We start from the raw sequence: 22608 nt of genomic DNA, 5'->3' as shown, positions 1-22608 counted from the left end.
ATAATAATGGAGACATATCAAAAGGACACAAAAGCCAGCTGGAAGTTTCCATTGGCCAAACACGGGACAATATGAGCAACAAAATAAGTAATAAAAAGTAAAAGATTTTAATCCATTGAATAAAAAAAATTCACCGAGTCCATTTTCATATAAATAAATGAATAAGTAGATACATGGGGAGCGCTGTGCTGATGGGTAGCATAAGATGCTGGGAGCTCACAAGAAGGTACAGTTATTCCCAGGCTCAAAGGTGAAGACAAGACTGCTGATTTATCCTGTCTCTGCTGATAACGTTCTTTCTGCCCCACCATAATCTGTGGGTGGGTACGATGCTGCCTGGAGAAGGGGTTTTGTGGTCAAAACAGGCTTGAAGGTTATTATGTCACTTGTCCTGTGCTGGCTCTCTGGCAGAATGAAGCTAATAGAATTTTCAAGTTTTTGCCAGCTACCTTTGCTTTTGCCTTCCTCTAAATGACAACAGGATCCCAGTGAGCTATAACCACCAAATGGGGATTCTCCACAACAGAGACAGAGGACAGAAACAGCAGCAGCTCTTGAGGCAAAGCCAGGGGCATTTACAGCACCAGCTCAAGCTTTGGAGGCAGCATCATGGAAGCTCTGCTTGCTCTTCCACAGAACAATCTTAATGTCACTGTCACAGGTTCCACCTGGATCCAGGAAGGCTTTTCCTCTACTTACACAAGCATATGCAAACTACTCTAAACTACATATGTAAACTACTTGGTAAGTAGTAAGCAATTAGTATCACCTATTTGTTGGCTGAATATAAAAATAGTTTCACATATACAGTGTTCACCATAGGTCAGGAACCAATCTCTTTAGGTGCATAATCTTGTTCAATTCTTATAAAAACCACAGGAGGCAGGAAACAGGAGTAATTAACACTGACAGGGAACTTACTACGAACACTGCTTTTCTTAAAAAAATGTTTACTTATTTATCTATTTATTTATTTGGTTGTGTCGGGTCTCAGTTGCAGCATGCGGGATCTTCGTTGCTCTGTGAGGAAATCTTTGTTCCAGCATGCAGGCTTTTCACTGTGGCATGCGGGCTCTTCAGCTGTGGCATGTGGGATCTTAGTTGCGGCATGCAGGATCTTAGTTGCGGCATGTGGGATCTTCGCTGCAGCATGCGGGATCTTAGTTGTGGCATGCAGGATCTTAGTTGCGGCATGCGGGATCTAGCTCCCCAACCAGGGATCGAACCCAGGCCCCCTGCACTGGGAGCATGGAGTCTTAACCACTGGACCATCAGGGAAGTTCCTGAACACTGTTTTAAGCACTTTATAGACATTAATTCAATGTATGTAATGCATGTAAATCCTCACAACAATCCTAAGGAATAGGTATTATCATTATTATCCTTCCATTTTTACCGACGAGAAAACCAAAGCGAGATTCGGGTGACGTGCCCAAGGTCTGACAGAGGATCTGCACCCACGTAATCTGGGTCACAAGCCTATACCGTTAACCTCTGTGTTCCAGTCCCTCGTGTGAAAGCTCTGAGCTCACCTGTGATTCTGCCCAGGGAAGGATTGTTACTTACACTGCGGTACACAAATGGGCCTGCATCGGCTGGCTCCACAGCAGCCTGGATGGCTTTTTTCTCTGGCTGCTCCTCTGATGTTTGGGTGGGCACAGCGACTGGTGGGGCCTGCTTTTCTGAAGTAGAGTCACCGTCTGGCAGTATACCAAGAAGAGCTAGAGCTTTAAGACCTACATGGGAAGCAAATAAGAGAATGGTTGAAAGTTTTATAATAAGGATTATTCTCTGCAAATGCCATAAATCACTTTGCTACTATATGAAAATACATGGCTGAGTTCTCCACGAACTGAACCAAAGAGTACTCCATCCAACCTTCCACCCTCCCACCCCCCTCGCCATGGCTGTCCAAATCTACTCAGCTCCTGATTTCAGACACCGGAAGTTTCGATAGTGGGGGATACTTGTACTTTATTAACAACAGAGGACAAAAGATACAATAGGATTGTCTGTTTAGAAAATCATAAACATTAAAATTTTGTAGTAGCCCCAAACAGCCAGACTTCTAAATTTCCACTGGCAAATAGATAACAAAATAGGTCTGAAGTACTGGTATTACCCACCTGCTACTTCATCCAAGTCTGATTTCCCTAATGTTTATTAGAATGGGGAGTTAGTCCATTATTCTGAGAGGAATTTAAATTACTCAGAAGTTGAACATTCACATTATTTTTCTCCTTGGCACCCCTCAGTAGATTCAAAGTCATCTAGATATTTTATTAGTCAAACTTTAAAAAAAAAAAAATTTATTTAAAATATTATAAATATTTTTTAAAATATTTATTTATTTAAAATATTTAAATAAATAAAATATTGTTTATTTATTTATTGAAATATTTTAAAAATATTATTATATTTAAAATATAAAATATTTATTTTAAAATATTTATTATATAAAATATTTATAACATAAATATTTTTAAAATATTTATTTGGCTGTGCCGGGCCTTAGTTGCGGCATGCAGGATCTTCGTTGCGGTGTGCAGGATCTTTAGTTACAGCATGCGGGATCTTTAGTTGTGGCATGCGGGCTCTTAGTTGTGGCATGTGGGACCTAGTTCCCTGACCAGGGATCGAACCTGGGCCCCCTGCTTGGGGAGTGCAGAGTCTTAACCGCTGGACCACCAGGGAAGTCCCTAATCAAAACTATTTTAGTTATAAATAGCTCTCATCTAGAACACAGTTGTGTGGAAGTAGATTTGCACTCCATATTAAAAAAAGGCTGCATTCCTTTGGCAAAGTTAAGTCTGGTGGATTCAAATACTAAATACTTCATCCCCGGACATCAAGAGTTTTAATTATTAATTTTTTTTACATCTTCATGAAATATTTTAGAGAAACTAAATGCTACTTTAATGCTGACATTTCTCTCAAATGAATCTGGGGATTTTTTTTTTTTTTAATATTTATTTATTTATTTATTTATTTTGGCTGCACTGGGTCTTAGTTGCAGCATGTGGGATCTAGTTCCCCGACCAGGGATCGAAGCCGGGCCCCCTGCATTGGGAACACGCATTCTCACCCACTGGACCACCAGGGAAGTCCTGCATCTGGGGATTTAAAATTAGGTTCCACTCCAGGGTGAGCACCTCTTGTGGAAAACTGGGTTTTACTGCTTCTGAACTGAGCACTGCATTTCACTTCCACTGGGGCTGTTGCTTCACAAGCAGCTGAGGGGTGGCCTGGTTTCCATGCATGAGGAACAATTACCTTTTCCCTGGTGAGCCTTCATCAGACAGTCCCCGACGAGCTGCATGCACTGGCTCCGCAGGGTGGCAGCACTGCTGCGGGCCTGGGGATCCAGCTTTTCGCCATCCACGTCCTCGGCGCTGGCCAGGTGGGTGCTATAGAGAGCCAGGGCGGCGAAGAGCAGCCAGGAGTAGTTGTGGATGTAGGGCTGGATGAGCCTCTGCCGGTCGCTGATCCGGATGGTCACCATCGGATGGGCAGTGATACTGTGGGTAGGCAAGTGGCTGCAAAGGCAAGACATCTTTAAGGCCTACAGGCCTTTGTGAGCCCCCCAAAAGGGAGAATTGGGCCTCAGGGGACCACATGCACGGTCACAACTGGGCATCAGGTAGCTCTAAGACTGTGGTTATTGAAAATTTAAAGACAGGGCTTCCCTGGTGGTGCAATGGTTAAGAATCCGCCTGCCAATGCAGGGGACACAGGTTCAAGCCCTAGTCTGGGAAGATCCCACATGCCATGGAGCAACTAAGCCCGTGCGCCACAACGGCTGAGCCTGCGCTCTAGAGCCCGCGAGCCACAACTACTGAAGCCCACGCGCCTATAGCCTGTGCTCCGCAACAAGAGAAGTCACCGCAATGAGAAACCCGCGCACCGCAACGAAAGAGTAGCCCCTGCTCGCCACAACTAGAGAAAGCCCACGCATAGCAACGAAGACCCAACGCAGCCAAAAATAAATAAATAAAATTAATAAATTTATATTAAAAAAATTTTAAAGATGGGTATGGGCCCTCTCTTCAGAAAAGTGAACAAACACTGCACATTCCATTTTGGGATTTCACAATCCCCGGAAGACTGTCTATGGAAACCAGGTGAAGTAAGAATTCCTTATTGTGAAGTTTCGCAGGGTGTGGTTATAGCATTTTGGTAACATGAGAAAATGACCATAATCTTTAGAGACAGATATGAAGTATGCAGGAAGGAAATGATTTAAGGTCTGGAATTTGCTTTAAAATACTTTAACAAAGGAAAATTTAAAAAAAGAATAAGCTAAGCACACATAGCAAAATCTTCCTAATTGTTGAGTCTGGGTCATTGTTACATGAAGATTCATTGTACTACTCTCTTTACTTGTGGGTATGTTTGAAATTTTTTATAATGCAAGTTTTTTTTTTAATTATTAAAAAAAAGGCAAAGGAATACATGAAGAAAAGTTTACCAGGCTAGAGGTCATCTGAGACATACCCATAGGAATATTTCTTGGCCGCATAGCATCCATAGCAAAGGTCAAAGTCATCGCACACATTGCAATTCATCCTCCGGCCTATGATCAAACCCTGGCAGTGGTCACACGTAAACTCCATGTTGACCATTTCGTGGTCATCTCCGTGGCCCTCAGGCTTCACCCCACCTGGGGGAAAAACAGCAGCGTGAGGTGAATTGGGCAAAGGGCTCTTAGAAGGGCTAGTTTCCAAACCCAAACCAACCCCAGAAGCAGGGTTGTTCCCAACAGATTGTTCTGGGCGTCATAGGCCACAGGAATCTTCTGGAGACCAAGGGTTCCCCAGGTGGCTCTTAGCATATGCACGATGTTCTTGGCATGGAACATCTTAGCAATGGTACTGTGCATGGACCCTGGTTTTCCAGAGCAATACGGAGTCTGATCAAACAGGTCACCAATCCCATCATGACCTCCATTTGGCAGCACAAGTCCACACACCAATCTGTGGGCTGTCTCCCATGACCTCTCCTCTAACAAATATTGGTGTATTCTTCTTAACAGGCACTAAGAAGTTATCAGGTATTTGCTCTTACTTTTTCATTCCCGAATCATAGATGAAAACAGACTCCATAACCACAGACCCACTGAGTGAGAAAGAATGTTAGTCACGAAAGAGACTGAAAGCTCTGGTCTCCTTCTTACTCTGAGTCCAATGGGTCTCTGAGCCCCGTCATACACCCTGCTCAATGCTCCTTACCTCTGACCCACTTCAGTTCCCACTGCCAGAAACCCAGTCCAGGCACTAATCCCCTTGTCACTATTGTGATTGATTTCCTAAAGGAAACTCTTACATGGACAGAACCCCCTTTCTCTAGCACAGCTCTGGTCATGTTAACACCTTTCTTGAAAAACCTTCCCCACTGTCTGTAGACTCATTCAAATTCCTGAGCCTGGTATCTCTGGGTCCCACAACCTGGACCCAACCTGTCTCAATCTATCACTCAGCGGCAGACACTGGAGAGTCTGTCTAAACACACTACATATGCTCACTCCTCTGTCCCTGGACCTGCTCAGCTTTGGATGACGACGCACTCTCCACTGCTTCCTTCATCACCCAGTTCTAACTTTCTTCAAAGACGAATTCATATCCCATCTCCTCCACACGCCTTCCTGCAATGGTAGCCTTCCCTACTTCTGAACTTTTCCAGAACAATCTGTACTGCTCATCTGTAACTCAGCATGTACACTCTTGTCCTGGAATATACATTTTGTGAGCAGGTCCAGTCTCCTGCTAAGACTATAAATGCTTCCAGAGCAGGGGCTGTATCTTATTCGACTGGGTGATGCACACAAAGAGCATTCAAATGCTTACTACTGACAACCTGCTTTATCTCAGCACCTACAAGTCAAGAGGATTCAAGACTTTCTGAAGTTTGCTTGTGTGTATTTTACTTCTTATAAACACTGCATGATTCAGAAGGCAAAATCATTTCCTGAAAACTCAACTGAATGTACATTCATTGGTGCTGAGTGTTTATCAAGTGCCTATACCCAGCAAGATAGAAGATGACAGCACATCACATAACAGAGCTCTGGAGTTTATCATTCAGTTGGGGAGATAAGGGTCATATTCGCCAACAAGTCAGAGAACACTGCTGGGGCAGTATTGTTACTGTACAGTGGGAGTGTAAAAAATGACAAGATCACAGAAAATAGAAATGCTTATTCCTTTTGGGTATGGCACACTGAGGCCGTGAAATTTACCTAGGAAGCAAGTCTTGCAGAGATCCATGTCGCTGCACTGCAGACACCGGTAGCGATGCCAGGGGGCAATTTCATCACACCCATCACAAGAGATGTCCACGTTTAACAGGTCACAGTAGCGAGCAATAAACATGTGCATCTATAAGATGAAATAAAACACAATTAACCAACAGACTTTTAATGTGGCCACTATTCAGTAATCAATCCATCCTTCAGTATGTACTTAAAATATTCCAGGCAGTGTACTAGGTGCTAGGATTAGGGGATGTAGGAGCTTAGTGTCTAGTTGGGAATTCCCTGAAGCAAACAGATGACAGCATACAGTATGACAGGGGCTTGGATAGACAATTTCAGGAGGCTTACAGGGCACATGGAGGTTTTTCAAAGGTGCTAATTCCTCAGGTGAGACCTGAGGGGCAAACAGGCATTAGCTGGGTGGGGGTAAGGGTGGTGGGCACGCCGGATAAAAGCAATAGCAAGTTCTACAGGAGGCACAAAAGGATCAAGGCAAGGGCTCATGAGCTTGGCAATAATTCCGTATGTAGAATACAGTGTGGAGGGGGGGAAACCAGATAAAGTTAGAAAGGTTAAACCACAAGTGCCTGGGATGCTAGTCTAAGGAGTCACGGACGTTTTAAACAGAAGAGTAACTGAGCATTCTGAAAGCTCCTCTGGTTACTAAGTGAGAACGGATCAGAGAGGGCAAGACTGGAGACAGGGAGACTGACCCTGACAGCAGCTGTTAAAGCACTCCCCCAACAGGTGATAAGGGCTGGACTGGGCCAAAAGTGAGATGGTGGAAGGTGGGAGAGCTGAGAGGTAGTAGAAAGCAGAGGTGAGGAACCTTGGGGGCGGACTGGTTACAGGGGCCCGCGAAAGGGAAGGGTCAAGAACAACATCCAGATTTCTGGCCTGGGTACTTGGCTGGACAAGGGTAGTGTTCACAGACACAGGAAACACTGCAAAAGCAGCACTGTTTGCTGGCACTTAAGAAGAAAAACTTTCTGGGGAAAGAGTAAGGGCACCATTTCATGAGCAAAACAAACTGTTTTACTGTGAAGTCCCTGGAGGCTACAGTATGCTTTATCTTTACGGCCTAGAAATAAGGGAAATAAACCACTAAGTCACCATACAGTAGTATAGCATAGCAAATATGCCAAGCCACCTTAGAATGGCTCCCAATAAGGTATTAACATACAAGAGAGAAAAATCACAAAGGCCAAGTTGGTGTGCTCCATCCAAGCACCACAGAGATGCCAAATGAACAAAGTAACTGGCACATAGTAGGCACACAAACGAAGAAAATGAAGGCATCTGAAGCAGCAGATGCCTGGCATAATGTGGTGGTGACAGATAAACCCCGAATGTGGAGATGGACATGGCAGGCTATGTGAGCCTGATGCCTCTACACACATGAATCATGTAACTGATTCTGGGCACACATGGCTGCTTCCACGCTCACCAGGCAACCTTCTGATTGACACATGACTTCCCAAGTTGCTTGCCTACAGAAAAAGAATGTACCACGGACACCAGAATCCAGGGCCTTCAGCAATTCTATTTCTCACTATAAATTAATAAACTGGCACCTAATATTTTACTTCAGCCCCACGAGCCTATTTCCTGTGAATCTAGTTCTGCGGGAGGGAACCACCACCTGACTGTGGTCAAGTCAGGATTCAGGGCCCCTCAGGTTAAAGACTAGGCTGGGTGATGGCCACTCACTAAGGTACTGACTGCCACCTGGAGCCCTCTCAGGGGACAGCCTGCTGGCACTCCCCCGCACAGACTCTCCTCTCCAAACTCCTAGCAAGTCACTTCAGGTTACTCTAGTTGAGAGGTCTTACTTTCCTCTGCTTCTCTGGATCTTCCTGGGCTATTTTTTCATACCAGGCCTCAAACATGCCATCCTGACACTCATCCATCCATTCTGAATTCTGCTTGGCATCAGCAAGCTCATCTTCTTCACTCCATTGGCTGAAAGAAGGACATAAAGAGAGAAAAGCATGCCTCTCCCAATAATCAAGGAAAGTGCTTGTTAGCAGACTCTGTGTCCTATGGGTCTAATACACGAGGCACTTTTAAACTTCTGAAGGGAAGAGGTCAATTTGGTTTTCAAAGCCCCAGGATTTGCCAGATGTTTGATAGATATATACCAATAAAAAGGGAGAAGCCCCTTCCAGAGTAGACTACAATGGGTGAGGAATTAGAGCTTGAAAGGTTGTACCTACATGGCATAATCCCACTCAACAACCATTTGTGGTGAACCTACTATGTGCCAGGCACTGGAGCCAAATAAAGCAAAAAAAAAAAAAAGTCCGATTTGGACATGCTCAGCACACCCTAGTGGTAGCAGCATGAGAAGGGAGTCAGGAGACCCTGGGGCCTCAGCTCTCCCGCTGGCTGCTGTAAGACCTGGACACAGCACTCAGCCCTGGTCCTCAGTTTCCTCATTTCTAATAGATAATCTCAGGGAGTCCTTTTAGGTGCAAAATTACAGATTTCCATAATTTCAGTTTACAGTTTGTTTCAGCAACCGGAATTTTAAATACACAACTATTTGCTCGACAGCAAATACAAAATATCTACCAACCAACAAATACACATTTGTTCATTCACGTGTTCCAACAAACTGACTTCAGGCCTACTCAAACTGAGCCTGCTCCGGGTGCTATGGGGAGTGGTGAGGAAGGTGCGGTCCCTACTCCCAAGGACTGGGTCACGTAGGAGTAGGCGAAGCTTGAAACAAGAAGCAGACTGATGACTGAAGAGCCAGAAAGCTGATGCCCCACCCATTCCTCCTCCTTGCTGTGTCCCAGCCCTCCACCAAGAGTTCCCTCTGACAGCAGGGCAATGGCTGTGGTTTGTAAACAAGGAGACCGCTTAAATTCTATGTCCTTTTCCCAGGATATCTCTTCTGAGAGAGTAAAAATTGATGTTGATTCATTCACTGATTTCCTCCTAATTATCTCCTCTTGCTCTTCTTCCCCCTTTCTCTTCTTTCTTTTCTACAGACATGAGTGATTAATGGATAAGAGGAATGAGAAGTGCAAAGAAAAAAAAAAGAAAACTTTGCATACTATTTTTTCCCCTCATACCTTAAGTCCTTGTAATGTGCAAGAGGTTATAGTGGCTAAAAATCACACACACACCACCACCACCACCAACAGAAAAGGATTCTCCAATTCAACAAGCTACATGAGGATCTCCAAAAATGAGGAGAAAACTCATGCTGAGTTCACAATACCACCACCACCAGTTTATATACAACACCATGCACCAGATACCTGCTAAACACTGAGAAATGGAACTCATTCATTCTTCGCAGCAATCCTGAGGTAGGTACTGTTATTACCTCCAGCTCTAAAGATGAGGAAACTGAGGCACAAAGGAGTTTAAAAAGTTGCCCGAGGTCATCCAGCTAGTATGTGGCAAAGCCAGGATACCCCCCAGAAAGTCTAGCTCCAGGCCCGAGCTCTGAATGTGCTACGATCCCTGTACTTGATTAGCTACTGTAGGAACTGCAGAGTGCAGGACTGTGTCCTTACCTGATCACACTGTCATGGACACTTATATTTTCTTGTGACATTTTCATGAGGAGATCTGGTAACTGAATGTCAACAAAGAAGGTAAGATCACTGGGTTCCCAGCCCATATCCAAAAGATGAAGCAGGGCCGTCTGGACACAGGACAAGGCAGGCAGCAAGGACCTGAAGAGACCACGAAGGTGAAAGTTACTAAAGCTGCCCATCATCCACGGAGACAACAGAAACAATGTGAATCAGAGACCTGGTGTGCTTGTCAGTGGAAAACAGAAGGGAACGCCAGATTGCTGGTTTGGGTTCCTTATAATCTCTCTTCAAATTTCTCAGACTCCATACAAACCTTCTTCAAACAACAGATTAAGCAAAACAGTTCTGAAAGCATAAAGAGAAAGGTCTCCACCCTGCTAGGACTACCACAGGGGACATTTTACAGTAAAGGACTGAGTAGTAAAACTCACCTCTGATAAACAGCAAGGTCAGGGCCAGGCCCAATTAGCCTAGGTTATACAGCTCAGATGTAGAGAAGAACCATTTGATTTAAGGTTTATGTCTAAACCACTTACTATGGAGGAGACCGGGGAATGGCTTTCTATTCAAGTTTTGTTTGTTTTTAATTTTTATTGGGATATAACTGATTTACAGTGTTGTGTTAGTTTCAGGTGTACAGCAAAGTGTCTATTCAAGTTTCTAAAACTGAAAATAACAGGTTACAAATTTTCAGATGAACCAAAACCCATCCATTTTAAAAAACTGTACACACCATATAGAAAAAAGGCTGGGAGAAAATATACTGATAAGTTAACATTAGCAATTAGCTCCAGACGGTAAGATTAGGGGTTATTTTTATTTTACTCTTTGTGCTTTTCTGTAACAGTGGACATGTATTTCTTTAAAAAATCAGAAAAAACAGAAATAATTTTTTCTCTAGAAATCATAAAATTATCCCATACCTGTCGTTTATGTTACTAAATCCTTTAACTGCTTTGACCAAAAACAGAACAAACTGATAGTAAGTGTCTCGAATTTCTTTGTGTAGATCTGCACCACAGCCCTCCAGGTGTCCAAAATAACTAGAAACAGAAGAAATTACCAGTCACTGAATTGCCAGAACATTAATCACTTAATTGCTAATGAAGCGGCACAGAAACTTAATAAAAACATAACTTCAGAAAGTAACAGACAAAACAGCAAGTGACTCATCTGCTTGGATCAAGAAGGTTGCCCACCAGGAGTATGGAGATGACCATTATTAACCTTTCTTTGTTATTATAAAAACCACCCTTCCCAGCACTACCTGAGCGCCCCGGTACCGGTACCGGTACCGGTACCGTGTTAAGTATTCGTCACAAATTACCAAACTTAATCCTCTCCACACAGTCACGCCCACCCCTCTGCCTCCCTTCAGTGACGACTTCAGGGCCAAGCTCAGTGTCTTTCCGACCTTGATCCTTGTCACCTTGGAGACTCCAACACCCATGGGAATGATGCCCCAGTTCTGCCATCTCTGGATCCTCTGCCATCTTCACCTCCAGCGATCTTCTCCTCCAGCCCCTTTGCCATCCCCGTCTGATGGTCATTTCCTTGACCTTGTCACCACAGTAACGGCGTTACCTCTGAAATCCTGACTTCAGAGCATCCTGCTCTGACTGACCTCTCACCCTGCTCACCTACACTGCGACTCCCACCAATCCCAGGGAGCCCCAAGCCATGACGCTCCCTCACGTTGACTATCCACCACTGCCGCCAGGCTGTCTCTTTGCCCCGTACTCAGCTTCAATTCCATGGCCCGTCACCATAATCATACCTTAGCAATCACCAAGTCATTTGCTGCCTTCTCCCTCCACATACTTGCCTGAGAAATTATATGCCAACATCAAAATAGCTAACTGTTGCTGGAGGAAACACCACACAACCAAGCTGACCAGTAGCACTTTACGTTCACAACCATAATTCTCAAATAATCTCTCCAAACTGTCAGGCAATCAGACCGGCTGTCTCAATTTTCATTACTATTTCAAATCTCCTGCTTCTCCTTAAACTTCCACTGCCTCCTCCTAAGCCATCATTTAGAGCTGATACCTACCCTCAAATTTTATATTTTGAAAACAGAAATGATCCCACAGGAACTCCCCCATCTTCGCACCACCAAACCTACCAACCAACTTGCGTCTCTACCCCAGTGTGTTTCCCCCTGCTGCCAGGGGGATAGTCTCCCTGGCTCTCGAAGGCCGACCACTACACTTAACCACTGCTACTGCAATTAAGCCCTCCTTCCTGCATCGAGTTTTCCTCACTACTGACCCACTCCCGCCAGTGTACAGTATACTCTGCTATCTCTTCAAAACCCTCAGCTGATGCTACATCCCCTGCAATTACTATCCTAATTCCCTGCTCCCCTTTACGGCCAAATTTTCTGAAATAATTGTCTAGTCTCCCTCTCCATTTCATCACCCCCATTCTCTTCTCAACCCAGTCCAACAGAGCTTGTGGCCTCATGGCTCCAGTAAGACTGCTGTCAAATCTAGTGTGTTCTTATCTCGCTCAACCTCTCACATCAGCATATGACACAATGGACCATTCTTATCTATTTTTTTTCTTTTGGCTGTGTTGGGTCTTCGTTGCTGTGCACCGGCTTTCTCTAGTTGTGGCGAGAGGGGGCTACTCTTCGTTGCGGTGCGTGGGCTTCTCATTGCAGTGGCTTCCCTGTTGCAGAGTACGGGCTCTAGGTGCGTGGGCTTCAGTAGTTGTGGTGTGCAGGCTCAATCGTTGTGGCGCGCGGGTGCAGTAGTTGTGGCGCACAGGCTTAGTTGCTCCGCAGCATGTGGGATCTGCCCGGACCAGGGATTGAACCCGTGTGCCCTGCATTGGCAGGTGGACTCTTAACCACTGCACCACAAGGGAAGCCCCATTTCTATCTTTGGAGATACATTCCTCTGTCGGCTTCGACGGCACCACCATCCCCTGGTTTTTGCTCTTGGTGGTCACTCCCTGGTCTCCTCATGACTCCTCTTCCTCTGCTTGACTTCATCTAAATAAAGGGCCCCTAATGCTCAGTCCAGGGCCCCCTCTTGTCCATCTCTCTGCACTCTTTCTAGAAGGTCTCATCTGGTCTCACGGCTTTACGTACCATCTATATACAGACAACATCCAAATTCTATCCCTACTCTTGGTTTCTTTTGAGAACTTTAGACTCTTATCTCTATTTTCTCATATTTACTTGGGTACGAAAGAAGCAGTTCAAACTTAACATGGCCAAAACAAAACTTTTAATTATCACCCCAATCTGTTCCTTCCATACTCTTCCCCTCAGTAAAATGTATCACCATCCACCCAGCTGCTCAAGCCAAAATCCTAGAGGTTTCTTTCCCCATGACTCTTTTCATTCACCCTCTACGTCTAATCCATCAACAAGTCCTTACAATTCCACCTCCACGGTGTATCTTGAATCTCATCCTTTTCTCTCCTTCTCCAGTACTATCTCCTGGTCCAAACCACCTCCACCTCTTGCCTGGGCTACTGCAGCGGTCTCTCCACTGCTTTTCTTCCTTCTACTCTTTTTCATGTAGTAGCCAGAAGTATCTTTCATAAATATATATCACAGTGTGTTCCCCTTGGGCTTAAATTTCTCCAGGGACTTCCCATCTACAACTCTGGGTAAAATCCAAACACCTTAAACCATATCCTACAAAGCTTTACGTAATATGGACCCTAATTTTCTGACCTCACCTCCTCCTATTTCTCTCGCTCAGGCACACTGGCTTTCTTTCTGCTCCTTGGGCTAATCCCCCACCCTAGGGTCTGTGTGGTGGTCCTTCTGCCTTTAGTGATCTTCCCCCGGATCTCAGCTGGTCAAGTCATGCCTTGGTTCCACGTCCTCCTCAGCCTGCCTAACCCAACTACACAAATTAGGTCACTCTGTATGAAATCACCACATAGCCAGATTATAGATTATATTTTTCATTTGTTTGTGTTTGTTTTGTTTTGTCTATCTCTCCTAAACAGAATACAAGCTCCACTAGAACAAGGATCTTGTCTGCCTTGCCCACTGCTATATACAACACCTAGAACGGTGGCTGGTAGAGACAACACTTGGGAGGTATTTACCAAGTGGCTGCTGAAACAACCTTGTGAGGTACTTAGATTTATGTTGTTACGGTAAATGAGCACTAAATGTGGCCCACAGCTTCCAGGAGCCAAATGATGAGTATGGGTGCACAGGCAATACAACCCTCATTGGTAAAATAAAGCTGATAAACTCATCAAGAGGAATAAACATGTTCTGGTATTTACTTACTAAAAGGATAGAACCCATTTTTCCTTAGAATGAGAGAATGAATTGTTCAAAAACATGAATTTGTATCCTACATGGAAATGATAGAGCTCTTACTTAGAGAAGACAATCAGGATTTCTTTAAAACGACCCCGGCTTGTCTTCCTCGCAGGCTCATACTTTGGACTTACTTGGTAAACTCTTTCTGGCAGGTCAGAAGTTCCAACAGGAAAAGTATGAAAGGCGGGTGGAAGCAGTGAGGCTGCCCAAGGGACTCTGTACAACACTGAATGATCCTCAGGACCTCGAGGATGCTCTGGGCTTGGGCCTTCCTCAAGGAAAGAACCTTTACAACACTGGAGACAGAACTCAAGTCAGGAACAACCAGAAAACTCTCGAGCTGGGGCAGAAAGAAAACAGACCCCTACCCAAGTTCTGATGCCATATTAATAAAAAGGAAACACTATTGTGAGGCACCATTCAGGAAGGATAGCAAGACCTGTTTGCTACTTTTAGTCATTACTCGGCAGCACTACAAATCAGTTCACTGTCCAGAAGCCCAACAACTCACGTTGAACAATTAATTGATTAAAAAGGAACTCTGTCTCTGTGGTAAACCCGGGACAAACTTAGGACAGGAAATTAAAATATGCAATACTTCCAGAGGTATAGGTCCACTGACAAGTAATTTTGCCAGAAAATATCAAATCCTAAATTTCTCCCAGCGTTAAAATAAGACAAATTTATTTTGGCAGCTACGAAGAGAAATGTTTCTTTTCTTATCCAAATGGTACATTATTGATATAATGTATATATAGCATAATGTACAAATCTCAAGTGAAAAAAATACTTCTTTAAAAGAAAAACAAAATCAAAACTTTTTTCTTGAACATTCTAAGACAAATCTTGATCTGTCCTCCAAGTATTATTTGCTCGTTTTTTTTGTTGTTGTTTTTTTTTTGTGGTACGTGGGCCTCTCACTGTTGTGGCCTCTCCCATTGCAGAGCACAGGCTCCGGATGCGCAGGCTCAGCGGCCATGGCTCACGGGCCCAGCCGCTCCGCGGCATGTGGGATCTTCCCGGACCGGGGCACGAACCCGTGTCCCCTGCATCGGCAGGCGGACTCTCAACCACTGCACCACCAGGGAAGCCCTATTTGCTCGTTTTTAACATGAACTTCAAGTCTTTGACAAGACTGGGTACCTGCTGCTTGAAAAGAGAAGGCGCTCACCTCTCGTGGGAGAGTGACTGATCTTTAATGAAGTCCATGGCATCCTTCAGCACAGGGTACTTTTCTTTCACTGTGGGCAACGGTCTGGCCTCCTCTACTGAGCGGAAGGAGAGCAGCCGGAGCCGCCCCCGGGTGAAGGGAGGCCGCCGGGTGGGAGTGGAAGGTGACGAGGGCTCTTCGGCTGTGGCAGAGGACACTTCTGTGGCTGGAGCACCACTGCTGGGCGGCAGCGTGGGCTGGACATCCAAGCGAGGACTCCTATCTTCCACAGCAGGGGGCGCTGCTTTGGTGGGAGATGCAGAGGCTTGGAAATGTTCTTCCACCACAGAGCTTGTCCTCTGGCGCTTGTCCAGTGGCCGCAGATGATCTGTGTCATCTACAGCCACCAACTTGTCACAGCCTTCTTTTGAACTTACACCCATGGGCAAAAATTTCAGTAGTAGAAGACTCTTCTGAAAACACTCTTTCGCTAAATGCAAAATGCAAGAAAGATAATGAAAAAAAGTCGAAATTAAACTTGTTGCCTACTCTTGCATTGAAAATAATCTACTTAAACTCTACAGTTTAGGACAAGAAATACCTCCATTAACACAGTGATATACACATCTACTGACAGGACAGAATCAAATTTTCTCTCATTATATAGATCAAAATCTCCCTAGCACTACCATCAGCACACTTAAAGTTTTATTGTGGGCATTTTCAAATATACATAGAGAGAGAATAGCATAAGGACCCTTCCCCTTGCCCAGATTTAACAGCCATCAATCCAAGGTCAGTCTTTTTTCACCCACTCCCACTCCCTGGATTACTTCCATGCAGATCCCAGGCATCACATTATTTCATCTGTAAAATCTTCAGTATATTTCACTAAAAAAAAGTTTTAAATAATAACATAACTATGAAATTTTAAAAATTAACAGTAATTCCTTAATTTCATTAAATATTTAGTGTGAATACACTTTAAAAACATAACAAGATGTAGCTCAAAAAGCACTTCGTGCCTCCTAAGGAAAGTAATTAGAAAGATGCTCCATCTGGATCATGTTAATAAACAATTAACAACTGGCACTTCTCTATTTGTGAACATCCTTGGAAAATACATTTAGTGCCTGTGTTACCTTCCCTAGGTCAACACAGCTTCAACTAAACTTATCTAGAAGGTGGGTCACTGGTTTTCTACAAAATGGAAACAGAAGGCCCAGTGATGACAGCCGGAGATGGCACTCACCCAGGCTCTCGGGGTTCACCTCAGCAGCTTCTGGCCTGCGTTGTTCTTCTGCCTCATTCCCCAGGCTCATCAGGGACTTCTGCTTCATCTCTAACTGGGGAAGGATTTGAGCCACATAATTACGCTGTCCAGACAGGGCAGCAAGGGCAGCCACAGCAAACTACTTCAAAAGCACACAGTGTTGAGATCCTGGAGAACTTTACAGTCCTGTGCACAGGACTGAGCTGTTTTTGTTTGTCCTAGAAATAATTCAGGATTTGAAGCTGCCTAAAGGTCTATCTGCAAGACTACCTCCTTTTCAACTATGTGCTATTTGGGAGGGATTTGTAACCATGACCCTATTCTTTAAAAAATTCTAGAACCCTGGAGTTGGAGGGGCCCTTACCTAAAGCTGACCTAGTACGGATAAAGAAGTGAGGTCTCAGGACTTCCCTGGCGGTACAGTGGTTAGGACTCTGTGCTTCCACTGAAAGGGGCATGGGTTCAATCCCTGGTCGGGGAACTAAGATCCTGCAAGCCGCGTGCTGTGGCCAGAAATCACACACCCGGTTTGCAGCAGAGGTTGAACCACAAGTTGATCTCTATTCTCCTCCGAAGGAGGGGACACCTCTAAGTGATGCTGAGACTGCCAGGCAGAGAATGGTGCTTCTAGTACCAGCACAGGCAATGGTCACAGTTTGGGCCATGGTGCTGACAGCCCAGACAGAAGACCATGTGTGATGTATGTAGACCAAGGTCTTAGAGAGAAGGCTGGTATCTTGTCCAGTCATTGGCAGTCTGTCATATGCTAAACCAGAAGCATAATCTACAATGTGCTTTGTCACAATTGCCAAACCCTTTTTACTTGAACTGTGTGTGGCCGCTGACTTTATCGGACACTCTTTCTTAAATTGCTATTACTGCCTTGGTTCCTTTGTCAACACACTCTTCTGATCCGCCCGCCACCATTCTGATGATGATACCTTTTAGTTTCTTTTGAGAGTCCCTGTTCATTTGGGTCTCCATCTATCTATCTCGTCTACATTGAGCACCAGCTATGTTCTAATCATTGTGGATTTTGTCCAAGGCTGTCTGTTCCTGGATAAACTCATACATTTAAAAAAAAACTATTACCAATGATTTGAAGTTATCCTTATCTCTGCCTTGACATTTATATTCTTTCACATTTACTAAATTCTCCAGCTAGGTGTCTTAAATAACCTAGATGTCCTCATATATAACAGGTCTCAAACTGAACTTAGCACCCCACTCCCAGATCCAAGACCATTCTTCCTATTCTGGTCAACGCTTCTACCCACCCACCAAGTCACCCAAACCAGGAACACGGAAACAGTCCTAAATTCCATTTGCCTGTTCATCCCTCAGATCAATCACACAGTCTAATTATCTTATCTCCCAAGTAGCAGAAGCCATTCTCATCTAATTACCACAACTAGTCTCTCGCTTTCACTCTTATTACCAGCCTCTACTCATTTATTTTAAGATTGCTTTCTCAATTACTATACAATATTTAAGGTGGTTGTAAATATATATATAAATAATACTAATATATACTCATCTCCACACCTAAGAAATAAAAACAATTCTCCTGAATTTATCATTTCCATGCATTTGTATAATTTTACTACATATTTATGTACATAACAGAGAGATCTAGTTTATGTTTAAGCTTTATATGAGGAATATCATACCTACGCATTCTTCTACAACTTGCTATTTTTTGCTCATCATCACATTTGTGAGCACCACCCATGCTGACACAGGCAGCTCTACTTCATTCACGTTCACTGTAATATAGTATTATACAGTAATATAATATATAATCTTTTTGTCTGTTCTATAAATGGGACATTTTGTTCTTCCAGTTTAATGCTGTCACGAACAATGCTGCAGAACTACTTTTCTAAAATGCAGAAAGCCCTCTCCTTTGAAAGAGTGCTCTCCTCTGCCTAAAACTGCCATCTAACACAATGCTCTTCCCCCTAGTCTAAAAGGCTAGGTTCCACCGAGCAGCCTTTGGGTTACAGAAGGAGGTAAGGGGGGGCTCAACTGAGCCCTGTTTACTCTGACAATCTCAACATTCACCAAATTATGATTTCAAGTGTTCTAAATTATTTTTTATCCATTCACATCACTGAACTTCAGTTTTGAAAAACATTCCTAAAGTTAAATTCTTGAGAAGAGAGCTACTTACCTTAATTCAATGATATCATGGTGGGAAAACTCAAAATATATAAAAATCACATGCAAAGGAAAACCTTACCATCCATATTCGAATCCCATCTGCCAAGGAATACACCTGTGCAAACTCCTCACTCAGGGCTGTCTTGCCCCCACTGTTTACTGGGGAAAGGAGAGGTTACATTCAGTTAACACAATTCACTCCTGCAACATGAAGCCCAAAGTCACCTCCCAATCTCCACAAAGGAAAACTCTTCCCCTGACACTTGCACATGGGGGTTCCTAAGAGAGGACTAGGGGAAAAAACTATCAATTAAACCACAAACACCTGTAATGGGTTCTCTGTGTTACTTCAAACTAACTTTATTCAAACAAACAGCATCTGAAATGGATATACTGTTAAAGTAAAATATTAAAAGTAAAAATATAAAAGTAAAATATAAAAAAATTAAAAGCAAAATAAAAAATATTAAAAGTGAGTAAAAAATAATTATTGACATGGAAAATCTACAAACAATAAATGCTGGAGAGGGTGTGGAGAAAAGGGAACCCTCTTGCACTGTTGGTGGGAATGTAAATTGATACAGCCACTGTGGAGAACAGTATGGAGGTTCCTTAAAAAACTAAAAATAGAACTACCATATGACCCAGCAACCCCACTACTGGGCATATACCCTGAGAAAACCATAATTCAAAAAGAGTCATGTACCACAATGTTCACTGCAGCACTATTTACAATAGCCGGGACATGGAACCAACTTAAAGGTCCATCGACAGATGAATGGATAAAGAAGATGTGGCACATATATACAATGGAATATTACTCAGCCATAAAAAGAAACAAAATTGAGTTATTTGTAGTGAGGTGGATGGACCTAGAGTCTGTCATACAGAGCGAAGTAAGTCAGAAAGAGAAAAACAAATACCGTATGCTAACATATATACATGGAATCTAAAAAGAAAAAAAAGGTTCTGAAGAACCTAGGAGCAGGACAGGAATAAAAACGCAGATGTAGAGAATGGACTTGAGGACACAGCAGGTGGAGGGGGAGGGTAAGCTGAGATGAAGTGAGAGAGTGGCATGGACATATATACACTATCAAATGTAAAACAGATATCTAGTGGGAAGCAGCCGCGTAGCACAGGGAGATCAGCTCGGTGCTTTGTGACCACCTAGAGGGGTGGGATAGGGAGGGTGGGAGGGAGATGCAAGAGGGAGGGGATATGGGGATATATATACATATAGCTGATTCACTTTGTTATACAGCAGCAACTAACACACCATTGTAAAGCAATTATACTCCAATAAAGATGTTAAAAAAAAAAAACATGGAAAAAAGTTCATGGTATATAGTAAGTAAAAAAGGCTGATTATGAAACAGTATGTACAAAATTATCTTATTTAAAAAGAGTATACACAGTAAAAACATGGTGTGTATATATACATATGTACACATATAAATATACCTAAATAAAAGGCCAGGTAGATATATAGAAAAATGATAACAGAAAAATGTTCTTGAAGTGGTGAGATTATAGTTGATAATTAAGCTTTTCTGTACTTTGTAAGTTTCTACATGAATAGGTATTATTTTTATAATTAGAAAAATAACAAAAAAGTTCTTTTTGTCTTTTTTTTTTTTTTTTTAAAGAAAGACCCATGAGGCCTGCCCCTTTTCATCTAAAAACCAAAGGATAAACTACTAGAACACAGTGACGCTCTCTGTTGAGCCAATGTAAATGCAATGTATTTTCTGAATACCTAGAATTGCCAGGCTCTATGCCAGGCACTGGGAAACACTATGCTGAAAAAAACAAACATGGTTCCTGGCCTCAAGCAGCTTACAGTCTAGTTGAAAAACTCCTCCCGTACATTTCTAACCCAAAAGGGTGACAAATTTTTATACAAAGATGAGCAAATTAGCTAGACATGGACCACTCTCAAAGTAGTTCAGTCTTGAAGAACCCATGAATAGCCCCTTAGAGGCAGGGACAGAAAGAACTGGGAACCAACTTTACCTCTTTCAAAGCAACAGTGGTAGGTATTCTAGAAACAACTTGTATTCGGTAAAATATTTCTAGCTTCTACATTTGATTGTGTGTTTCTTAACTGCAAGTAGGTATGTGATAGCTGAACATGATTTGAAAAAGAGCTGGGGGAGAGTTCTATCTCTCAGCTTTTAACTCACAAGGCTTTTATCCTTCCACTGAAAGTTCCCACAGGTAACAAAGGCTGTCCAGTTGTCTTACTACAATTTGATTATGGAAACATGTACCGAATTTTTTTCTTCAAAACCATACAGGTCAGCAGGCCTCTCACCCCCAGCAGAAATATACTCTCCCATGTGACAGCTGTTTACCTAAACCACTCATGCTTCAGTATAGTTTTATTTACTTGAGCAGCTTCTTAAAGGAAATATTAAGATTTGAAGGAGTAATTGAGATGATTTGGACATCAGGAAATAAACTCTGCAATGTGGGACACACAGGACTAAGCAATAAAGGTAGCAGTGCTAGTAATATCAATAATAATAATAATTAGAGCAATAAGCAATTACCTACTCTAAGAAAGGAAGCATTTGTTCCTGCTTCTTTCATCAGCACCATGGAAAGAACACATAACCTGCCAAAGTGCTTGGGACAGCCCATAACTTGTCTTTACGCTGGGTTTGAAATGTTTTTCCCCTGAAAGATTATGCGTAGGGAGAGACCCTCCCTCTCTGTGGGTCCTGTTAGGCTGCAGTCTACACTTATAGTAAATACACAGAGATGGTATCCCTGGGGGACATGAGGAAAAGAAATGGCAAGGAGCAGGCTATCAACAAAGGAAACCAAGCAGGGATGATGCTACAAAGAAGCTGCAAGTCTAAAGATGGCGTTAATACCTGCATTTCCTCCTTGGTTATCAGCACATTCAATTACCTAAACATCTCAGGTTTAAATTGGAATTTCTTAGCATGTTAGAGATAATCAACTCTAAACTTTACGGATAAGGATACTCAGGTGCAGAAAGGTTATCTGATTAACCTGAAGCTGCACAACTTCTAGTTTGTGAGCTGGGACTACAACCCAAGTTAAGGTTTCTTTCCATTAAACTTCTCGGCAGTTTTCCATGAGAATTCTGGATAAAGACAAATTACCTGCTAATTAGGAAACTCAAGGCTACTTGCTATATACTGCAATCTGCTAACTATAAATTGGTCACAAATCTTTTGACTGGCAAAGTAGGACTGACAAGATGAAGTCTATAGTTGTAGAAGTATGTTTATGTTCCAAAATATTTTACAACTTTCACTTAAGATAAGCTTTCTTAAAACTTAGCAATTGGCCTTCAGATCAAAAACATTCCCTGTAATATAAGTTACCATATTTTTGCAGCTTCTCATATAAATCTGGAGTGCGATACACCAGAGCAGCAAAGGTGGCGTTCACAGCTTGATCAATAGTGGAACCAGCAACTATATCTGTCTTTGGGGCCTGTTTTCTACATGCCTGTATGAATCCTTTGAAAAGTTCTGAATATGGCCCACAGAAGTTCTGGGCAGGATCTGACTGTGCAAAGTCAAGAAGAAATTGGTGGCAGGGATCATCAGGGATGTTCTTAACCTGGGAACAACAACAAGAGAAACCATCATGTTTAATGCATTCATTCAAAAAATAAAGTTTACTGAACACCTACTAGGCCAAAGCAGAAGTATAAAACACGGTGCTTACTCTCAGGAAGTTTCAATCTACTTGGGGGAGATCAGACAGATACATGGGTTAAAAAAAAAGGTAAACATAAATAAAACATTAAAAGCATTAAAACTACCACTACTGTAAAGCATAAGATTATCAAGTGCCAAATGCCTAGAAGGGACACCCAGTGCTGAGAATTCACAGGAGGGAGCTCCTGGCAGGTTAAAGTAACTAAGA

General features: G+C 43.0%; 1 protein-coding gene across 5 annotated transcripts in view; it reads right to left on the bottom strand.

Annotated features, from left to right (window-relative positions):
- ZZEF1 (zinc finger ZZ-type and EF-hand domain containing 1) overlaps positions 1-22608 on the bottom strand; it is a 113414-nt gene that overhangs the window by 29698 nt on the left and 61108 nt on the right. For all 5 annotated transcript variants that reach the window (XM_029211287.1, XM_029211289.1, XM_029211290.1 and 2 more), the window contains 12 exons: positions 22059-22299; positions 18776-18855; positions 16513-16606; positions 15282-15750; positions 14242-14406; positions 10731-10850; positions 9784-9945; positions 8083-8212; positions 6236-6374; positions 4495-4660; positions 3274-3536; positions 1567-1736 (listed from right to left, as the gene is read on the bottom strand). In XM_029211287.1, the coding sequence (XP_029067120.1) occupies positions 1567-1736; positions 3274-3536; positions 4495-4660; positions 6236-6374; positions 8083-8212; positions 9784-9945; positions 10731-10850; positions 14242-14406; positions 15282-15750; positions 16513-16606; positions 18776-18855; positions 22059-22299 (2199 nt within the window). The remainder of the gene's footprint in view (positions 1-1566; positions 1737-3273; positions 3537-4494; positions 4661-6235; positions 6375-8082; positions 8213-9783; positions 9946-10730; positions 10851-14241; positions 14407-15281; positions 15751-16512; positions 16607-18775; positions 18856-22058; positions 22300-22608) is intronic.

The sequence above is a fragment of the Monodon monoceros genome, unplaced genomic scaffold (genome assembly GCF_005190385.1).
Source record: "Monodon monoceros isolate NGI ecotype Baffin Bay Population unplaced genomic scaffold, NGI_Narwhal_1 Super_Scaffold_9, whole genome shotgun sequence".
Lineage (NCBI taxonomy): Eukaryota > Metazoa > Chordata > Mammalia > Artiodactyla > Monodontidae > Monodon > Monodon monoceros.
Note: the sequence above shows the minus strand (reverse complement) of the source record. Positions and strands in the feature narration are given on the sequence as shown.